A 9,694-nucleotide genomic window follows, 5' to 3' on the forward strand; every position below is an offset into this window, starting at 1 on the left:
TACATTCCCCTCCTCCCTCTGTCCTTGCTAAGTGTAATGGTATGCATCATGTGTTAAAAACATGACCAAACAGAACTGTACATAGGGAGTTGCTGTGATGTAAATTCCTTGATTTCCCAAGCCTTTTTAGCCAATATACTACTCCGCATCTGTAATTGATCCGCGCCTTGTTGCTCCCCCTGCAGGCTCTGTCTGGTACAACATCAGAGGCGGCAGTGTGGCGACAGTGTGCTCTCTACGTCAACAACAACATGGACAACGCTGTAGGAAGACTGTATGTGGAGGAGGCCTTCTCTGAAAAGAGCAAAGAGCTGGTCAGTAGGGGAAAGATTATATTATATCATATTAGATTAGATTAGGTTAGATTATATTAGATTATATTATATTAGATTAGATTAGATTAGATTACCAAAAGAAGCACTTTCCACCAATATTATTCCACCAATTAAATTACATAAAAGAGGAATTACTTATTAAGACAGTACATACTGTCCATTAAAGTCTCTGTTTGTGTGCATGTTTGGACCCTGGGAACTGGGTTTCAAGTAGAAACGGATGTGTTTTGATTTGAAACAGTGTGAGGATGTTTGGTCATGTGTTCAATTATTTATACTTCTGAGAATATGTATTTCAGGCAAATCCCTATGCATTTTTGTCACCTTAGTGTCTTTTGTTGCTGCCGCAGTGCTGTATTTTTGCTTGCACCGAATGCATGCAGCTGAAAAAGGTATCTTTGCCAGCAGTCATCATACCTACACCACCCACGCTGTAAGTCTGAACTGTGTGTGTGTGTGTGTGTGTGTGTGTGTGTGGCAGCATACACCTGCCATGATGCGGAGTGTCTCACACACCGTAAATCTCAGTAATCTTGTGGACCTCAGCCCACTCTAGCACGTGGATCTCACATTACACCCTGTATAAATGTGTGTGTGTGAGAGAGAGAGGGTGTGTGTGTGTGTGTGTGTGTGTGTATGTGTGAAAATAAGCATTTATTTGAGCCCACAAGTACATGTCAACACCCCTTCCCCCAAACACGCACACACACTCACACACATAAAGTATGTGTGTAAGTGTGTTGAAATGACCTCCATTTGGCACGCACTATGCTTCTCTCATTCCAGTCTTCCTTTAGCCACAGAAGGTCTATTCCAAACATGATGCATTTCTACAGATGAACATAGAGACTCAGCTTTAATATGAGACGGGCTAATTGAAAACGCTTGATGATAACTGTAAAAATGTTTCAATGCAACCAGTGATTTATAACAGACATTGCTATGTTTATTTGGAGCCTCGCTAAATTGAATTAAAATTGAACAGCAGTGGAATAGCGGCCATCATGGGAACTTAATAAATTGTCTTCTAAAGCAAACTATTATGATCCATAATGACTTAGTAGGTTTGTCATTGTAAATAAGTCCTGTATTTGACCTACAGCAAATTGTCAAATACTTCACATGCTCACAGACAAGCACACACATGCACGCAGCCACAATCACTCACACACACACACACACACACACACATTACGTGATAAAAGGTTATTTTCAGGAAAGCCTAATCAGTAGCGGCCACACCGGTTTGTGGCTAACCACAGCGTTGTTAGTGCGTGGTCATACGGTGTTTTAGCGATGGGTCTGCTGATGTGATGAGACACTGGAATGCTTCTGTCAGCTCACTGCGGTCTCAAAGCGGGATTGTTGTCAGGAGGTGGGCTCCACTGTCTATTACCATACACTGTTCACTTTGGCAGCAGTTTTGAATGTCATTTTATTCCAGCTCTTTTGAATACAGTGTTTATTGGTTCAGTTACATTTTTGTCATTTCATCTAATTCTGTTGTTGTTAAGTATTTGGACAAAAAAAGACTTTGGATGTTTTTGCCCTTTTTATGTCCCTCCATCATGGTACAGTGTAACATTATGTCATTATGGTGGCGTCTGTATGTCTGTCTGTCTGTCTGTCTGTCTGTCTGTGTGTACACAGTTATTGTACACACATTCTTATGAAAACACAATAACTCAGGAACAATACAAGATAGATGCTTCATAATTACACCAGAGGTTCCTTCTATAGAGTAGATGATCTGACTACATTTTGGAGCACCTTTTTGCAGCACCACCCATGTGTTATGTGAAGACATGTTGACATAGAAATATTTACTAATTAATGCATTTATTTGCTGAATAAATCACCTCATTAACTGGTTATGTTTAATATCCCATGGTGATGATGGCGGGACATTAGGGAGCTCAAGTACCTCTTGTTCCAATTTAGACTTCTTGTTATGGTCAGTGTAATTGTCAGGATCACTTCAACCATCGCTGCTAACAAAGTCAAATTCAAATAATCTGTGAGTAACTAGAAAGATTTAGCTGCATTACTTTCTTGGGATTGAGTAAAAAAAAAATATTGCAAGTTTGCAGCCAGTACAGTAGTCTACAACAGCAGTCATCTCCTACAAAGCAAACAAGACAACTGCTTCAGTAAATCACATACACATACATAAATTTGTGCAAACTGTATTTTTTATTCATTTTATTTCACTTTTAGTCTTTTTTGTCAGCAAAAATTTTATAATTTTAGTCTAGGTTTTGTTGTCTCAGTTTTAAGGTTTTCAGTCTCCAATAGTGTTTCTACACTGACATGTGACTGTGTAACTATAAGGCCTAATTCATGGGTTCATACAGCATATTGTTGCATCACAGGGAGGTGTATTTTTATCACTTTGTTGCACAGTCTGTGTGAGCTCTCCACCAGATGCTCTGCTGATCTTACAACACTAACTCCCACACTATGGACAATGAAAAGTATTGTGTTGTATTGTACTTAACAACAGCTATGGTTGGCGTTTTCCATGTTGAGAAACAACAGCTTGAGTTGGAATGACACATATTTGTGACTGTCTCTTTCTCTCTCTCTCTCTCTCTCTCTCTCTCTTGCTTTCTGTGTGTGTGTGTGTGTGTGTGTGTGTGTGTGTGTGTGTGCGCGCATGTGCGTGTGTGGGCACATGCGGTCATCAGATGGATGAGATGATTGCTGACATCCGGGAAGTGTTCATTAGTCACCTTGACGACCTGACCTGGATGGATGCAGACACCAAGAAAGCAGCTGAGGAGAAGGTATCAGTCTTCATAATACTCATACTCTATTGAATTGTATTGTATTGTATTCCATTGTAGTGAAGATGTGTTACTGACCATGAGGTTTATTTATCAAATCCCCTCTTGTCCTTCTGTAGGCCCGGGCTATCCGCGAACGGATAGGCTATTCTGACAACATCATGAACGACCAATACCTTAACAATGAGTACAAAGATGTGAGTGTCTAAAAGACATAATTATAGGATATTTTTCAGTGGATTCATTTGACAGGGTACAGTGCAGGTTCACTGCAGCTGCATATCAGTTCTATGAAAACATCTCAGTGAAATTCCGACTCTATTAGTTTTCCCAGAGAATATATGACCTGGTGTTGATAGCTTTCATCATGGCTAATCCCCCTGTATCTCTGGCTGTGTGTCGGTGTTAGCTGAGCTACAGTGCAGAGGAGTACTTTGAAAACATCCTACAGAACCTGGAGTATGTGCAGAAGAAACGCCTGCGGAAACTCAGAGTCAAAGTCAACAAAGAGGAGTAAGATTTCCCACAATATTTTATTGTTGCTCAAGAAGCAGGCTTATTCCAGATGTGTATTTAAACTCACAATGTTAAGTAGATAAGTCATAGCCAATGACTTATTTTCTTGTGATACTAGTGTGACACACAATCCTGCATTTAGCACAGTGCATTCACATTCTCCCACACAAACTCCCACAACACTTCAGCCTTCCACTCAGCACAGCGGCAATGATAGGAATGCTAATATTAGAGCGGTTATTATTAACCACGGGTTAATTATGAAGTCTTCCATCAAATTCAAATGTGCTGTGCTATAGATCCCCTTCCCATGCTTAATCACTCCCTCCCTCTCTTTCTCCCAGGTGGGTAACTGGAGCTGCCATTGTCAACGCCTTCTACTCATCCAGCAAAAACCAAATAGGTAATTTGCACATTCACTTGCTCACACAGAGATGCATACAAGCATTTAAAGTCATGGATACCCCCCTATATTAGCTGAAGTTTTGCAAAGCCTAATCAAGCATAACCAAAGTTTTCTCCTGGTGTCAGTGTTCCCAGCAGGAATCCTTCAGCCTCCCTTCTTCAGCAAAGGCCAGTCCAAGTCTCTCAACTACGGCGGCATCGGCATGGTAATCGGTCATGAGATCACGCACGGCTTTGATGACAATGGTAAATTTTTCTTCACTGCGCTCTCTGCTCTTCCCAGAGGCAGTTTTGACTGATTGCGTTCTGCTTTGATAGAAATCAATTTCCTTTTCTGTAATTGGTAACACTGTTAACAAAAGTGTGTTGAAGCACCATTTCCGCCTGCGATATAGCCGCCACCTCAGATGGCACCTCATACAGCACTCATTTTGGTTGTGTAATGTGAAGTTTTTACTTTTAATCTCAGAGATGTCAAGGTCCTTTTTGTGTTGGACTGAGATCCAATACTGCAAAGCACCCAGAAACATAAAATGGAAAAGACAGAAATGGAATGGAAACATTAATAATAACTAAAGTAATTGACACCAGCTACACTACTTGAAGGGCTTTAGTCAGATAACCAGATAATGCGTGTTTGGACATGTTTTATTTTAGCAGAGTAGTATAACAGGTAATTATTGCTAAATGATCAAATAATTTCAAATAGCCCATGTGTTTGCCCTGTTTACTAGGTCGTAACTATGATAAGGATGGTGACCTGAAGGACTGGTGGACAGCAGACTCCACTCACAGGTTCCTGGAGCTGTCAAAGTGCATGGTGGATCAGTATGCCAACTTCTCCTGGGACTTGGCCAATGGACTTCATGTAGGTCCTGGTAGACTATCTCCCTGCCTCTCCTTTTCTACTTTCTTCTCCTTTAAATAAGCTTCGCAATAATAGTTTTGCAATAAATAAGCTTCGCAGTAACAGTTTTCACCTGCTATTTCTCAAGTACTATCCCAAATCTTTAATTTTGTTTTTGTAGTTTTTGTTTCAATTCTTTTCTTTCTTCTTACCCTCCTGATCTTTTCAATTCCTCCTCCTCCCTCTTTCCTCCAGCTTTGCCGCCTCATCTCATCTCTGTTTCAGGTTTCTTCATACTTTGTGTTGACATATCAAACCCTCTCCCGCCTTTGTCTCTCTCTCTCTGTCCTATTGTTTTGAACAATTGCTCTTTTATCCTCTGGGTAAAGGATTCCCTGTAGCCCAAAGAGTAATAAATGTTTTTTTTTTCCTGGAATCATCTATGATTTGCTCTAATACAGAGAAAAAATTACAGTCTCTCCCTGTCTTTACTCCCTGCCAATCTCTCTGTCTCTGTCTGTGTCCTCTCTCTGTTTCCCCTTTGTAGTTAAATGGGAACAACACGCTGGGAGAGAACATTGCTGACAATGGAGGGATACGGCAAGCATATCAGGTAAAGGTCCTCACTAAAAAAGAATGAAACTCATATTTAATGATTACTAATGTTCTTAGTCAAAGGTCAAAGAGCCCTGCCCTACAGATGAGGAAGGGATTAGTCTCTGGTGTGTAATTGTCATGTGCTATCGGTAACTTTAATAGTTGTGTCATCTTGCCAGACCACTGACTGGCCCATTAATCATACTTACACAACAATGAAGGGTATGGCATGGTAAATGAGTGTCAATTTTCCACTAATGTTGCAAGAGAAAAGGCGTAGCCCCGGAAAACTAAATCCTAACATATTTTAGGATGATGTAAAGTATTAAACAGTACATCCTCATTGTCTTCCCTCTTTTAAGGACAGTAAGGAGGGGGCATTTGGTTTTGTTGAGGAATGACAAGATAAGCAACAGCAACATTTTAGTGTTACATACCAACAGAAAGATCGTGACAAGCAGTGATAAGCAGCTTGACAGTGTGTAACTGTCTTTTTCTGTCTTTTTCTGTCCATAAACCCCTAGTTAACAAGGTGAAATGAACATCATTCAAATGATGAAATATAGTCTTGAATTGCACAGTACATAATATCTTACCGCTATGATTGCTGTTCTCAAGCTCAATTATGTGTCAAAAGTTGTAGCATTAAATTGTGGGTTGGCACTTATCCCAATACACACTGTTCTCTCTGTTGGAATGAACTTAATGCTCAATTCCATGCAAGTCACTGTCAATTTAATGTGGACTTTCTTATTGTCGAATGTACTTACCTTGTAGAACTTCACTCAAGACGTTTTCAAAATCATAAACCAGTGGTAATTTTGGCATACAAGTGATCCAATAGGGTACATATTTTGGCAAGGTTGACAGGTTTACTTAAACAACTCAAGTCAATTTTAGATCCATTTTAGATCATTTTTGAGAAACTTGAGCTATGATGACAACTCTCGTCTTGTGTTGTTACTGCAGGCCTACAAGAACTATGTGAGCAAACATGGAGAGGAGCCTCCACTGCCTGGCATTGACCTTTCCCATGATCAACTCTTCTTTCTAAACTTCGCTCAGGTAGTGGATGGATGATTGAATGGGTGGATTGAAAATAGTGCAGCATAAGATGAAAGTTATTGTTTCAGTGCACTAGGCTACATCTTGATCTCTGTCTTTTCCAGGTGTGGTGTGGAACACACCGACCAGAGCAAGCTGTGAACTCCATCAAAGTAGACGTACACAGTCCAGGGAAGTTCAGGTAGGTTCAAACCATTGTTTCCCTGTAGAAGAGAAGATACAAAGAGCGCTGCACTGTCCATAAAAAATGAAGATGCTGCTGTCGAAGAAGGTGCTCTTGGAAACCAGGGAGTTAGGTCATGGAAGGAGCATGCAAAATGTAAATGTAAAAAAGGGGCCCATTCTCAAAAAAGGCACCAAGGCACACTTTTTGCAGCGAAAAAAAAAATACTAAAAAGCCTTTACCTGCCTACGTACCCTCATGAGGGCATGTAATCCAAAACTTTTTTTTACGTTTTTACATTTTGCATGTTCCTGCACTAGAGGCCATGATCTATCTCTTTTTATCATTGTTTTTCCTTTGCATCAATCAATCTTGTGCTCAGTGCAAATAATTTAGAGAAGCCATTATCAAACAAATGCATTGACTTTATAAAATCTCAATGAAATGCCATGCCTAAAAAAAATGCCATGTAAACTTTTGAGAGTGAGTTTAACCCCAACAAACTAATCTCTCTGTGTGCCGCGCAGGGTACTGGGCTCCCTTCAGAATTTCCCGGAGTTCGCCAAAGCATTCAGCTGCAAGAAGAACAGCTACATGGTCCCCGACAACATCTGCCGTGTGTGGTGATCCACAGGCCTCTGGGATGGGGGTTGTGGAGGCTGGGGTTAGTCCCCGTCCCCTACCTTTCCCCCTGACTGTCGGAGCACTCGTGTAGGCCAGGGGGGCGGTAGCTCCCCTTAGCTCTCTACTGGATGGACCAGCGCTGGTAGACTGACACTGCGGTACGCACTTCCTCAGAAGACAGCAGTGGACTGTACCCTCATGGACGGACAGAGTTCTGTCTCTCCGACTCACTGATACTGTAGTTCATTCAATCAGCCTGATTATACTGCTTCTCACTGGATCCAATCACACCTGGCCACGAGCTGCAAATATGTATGTGTTTTTATGTTTCTTTCCATCCTTCTTGTTTTACTCATGATTTTGTGTGTGTGTGTGTGTGTGTGTGTGGGTGTGTGTGTCTTTCAGTCAAAATAGAAGCAGTTGGCAAGAGAGAAGCAGACAGACAAATGTGCACAAACATACCGGCATACAAATACGTACACCACGCACCCACACACACCCACCCACACTCACACACAAACACATGCACACCTTTGCACACTACAACACACACACACACACACACACAAAATGAACTGGGCTGAACCACTCTACTGTATGTGTGACTGAGCTGTATCCCTCTCATAAATCTCAGTTGTTTTCCTTCATCTGCACACTGATACACTATAACATACTCTCAGTGTACTCTGATGAATACATAGAACACAGTAATTGGCAGAATTACATTATGTTAATTATTATTTTTATATATACATATATATATAGTTGTATATTTAAGAAAATCATAATTTATTTTGCTGAATAAACCGATAAGTATAACCATCACCACATATTATACAACACTGTTGAATATTTAATGTTGAATCTTAATTGTAGTTGACAGGCGGCTGCTGTTCATGTCCAAAGGAACAGTATGAACCAAAATGAAGTTTTTGCCTTTAACTGGTCACAAATCATGAAGCTGACAATCGACCGACACCAGACATACGTACCGTTTTTTACACTTTCACTGAGCCACGTGTGTTTCTGTGCGTATGTGTGTATTACAGTCTTTGTATGTCAGTATGATCGCTGCATATTTCAAGCAAATTGGTACGCCTTACATGATCTGTCGTGCTCCTGTGTGTGTGTTTGTGTATGCATGAGAGTAAAAATGGCAAGCCGCGATTTGTCAATATCATTTCTCAGTTTGATCTTGGTTTAATCACATCAAGTGCACCGTATTACCCACTCCACGTATTTTTTGATTTCCTTTTACACACTGAAGCACGAGCCAAATGACATGATCTTATCATAATTAATGCTGTCTAAAGAATGTTTATCTTTTTAACTGTGGACTGACTCCTTGCTTGAGCTGGAATGTCATATACTTTTCAAAGTGCATGCATTTTTCTGAATGCAATTTGACGGTTGTCTGTATCAAGTCAGTGGACCTCAAGCAAGGACTAGTCATTTGTATTGCTTTATTTTATATGTTAAAATGTAATTGATGCTGTGATACAAGTGCTTGGTTTATACAAGGCCATTAATTGTGTGAATTTTTTGTCTTTGCCTTTCATATGGAAATCAGTACCACAAATGATATGCCATGATCAAGTAAATCACTGCTTCAGACTGTATACAACACCCTCCACCTCCACCTTTATGTACCATTGTTTCTTCTTGTTTTGTTCTTATCACTGTGCAAGCTTTCTGTCTCTCTCTCTCTCCCTCTGTCTCTCTCGCTCTCTCTTGCTCGCTTGTTCCCTCAGTCTCTTCCTTTCTTTCTCCTCCCTCTCTCCCTTTCTCACACACTCACACTCCACCTGTAGAAAGACAGACAGATATACCTCAGTTGCCTGTATTTAGATACTTTGTAATAATGACATTGATATCAAGCATCTTGAGGAGCAAATTTTTTTTTGCTTTCAAAATAAAACTTTAAATAAAATGCTGTCAGTGGAGTCATGCTGTTTTGTGTTTGGTGTGTGTGTGTGTGTGTGTTTGTGCATGTGTGTGTGTGCACATAATTCATTAATTATTATTTATTTTTATTGGGTTTTTTTTGGGGGGGGGGGGGTTTGGGGGGGGGTTACATGGGGGTTTCTTTATATACAGTGATTCCTTGATCAATGACTCAAGGCTGTGTGTCCCAAGTCCCAACACACTAATCTTAAATGGAACTATCAGTCAATTTGAGGATGTATTTGAACATTTACCAATACACAGGATTTGTTGCAATCCTTTGTGCCATAATCCAAGGTAAGCATTCATACTTCTGATGTCAAAAAGAATGATGTACTAACCCACAAATGGGGACTACAGAGGATCAGGCTATATCATCATAAACCACAGGACCATCAGGTAAGCGACACCA

At 40.5% G+C, this 9,694-nt stretch overlaps 1 protein-coding gene across 1 annotated transcript; it reads left to right on the forward strand.

Annotated features, from left to right (window-relative positions):
• Positions 1-185: 185 nt before the first annotated feature.
• Positions 186-9,220, forward strand: LOC139656157 (neprilysin-like; the record flags this gene model as incomplete). Its single annotated transcript, XM_071533662.1, has 11 exons — positions 186-314; positions 3,023-3,121; positions 3,241-3,318; positions 3,531-3,634; positions 3,982-4,040; positions 4,169-4,288; positions 4,777-4,910; positions 5,437-5,502; positions 6,456-6,551; positions 6,656-6,732; positions 7,242-9,220. Coding segments are annotated over 11 exons (1,062 nt in total), but the record flags the coding sequence as incomplete, so codon positions are not given.
• Between the last annotated feature and the right edge of the window lie 474 nt (positions 9,221-9,694).

Source organism: Centroberyx affinis, unplaced genomic scaffold (genome assembly GCF_046629955.1).
Source record: "Centroberyx affinis isolate AG114_WGS23_722 - 3 ecotype Tasmania unplaced genomic scaffold, CSIRO-AGI_Caff_v1 ptg002390l_1, whole genome shotgun sequence".
NCBI classification, from domain to species: Eukaryota; Metazoa; Chordata; class Actinopteri; order Beryciformes; family Berycidae; genus Centroberyx; species Centroberyx affinis.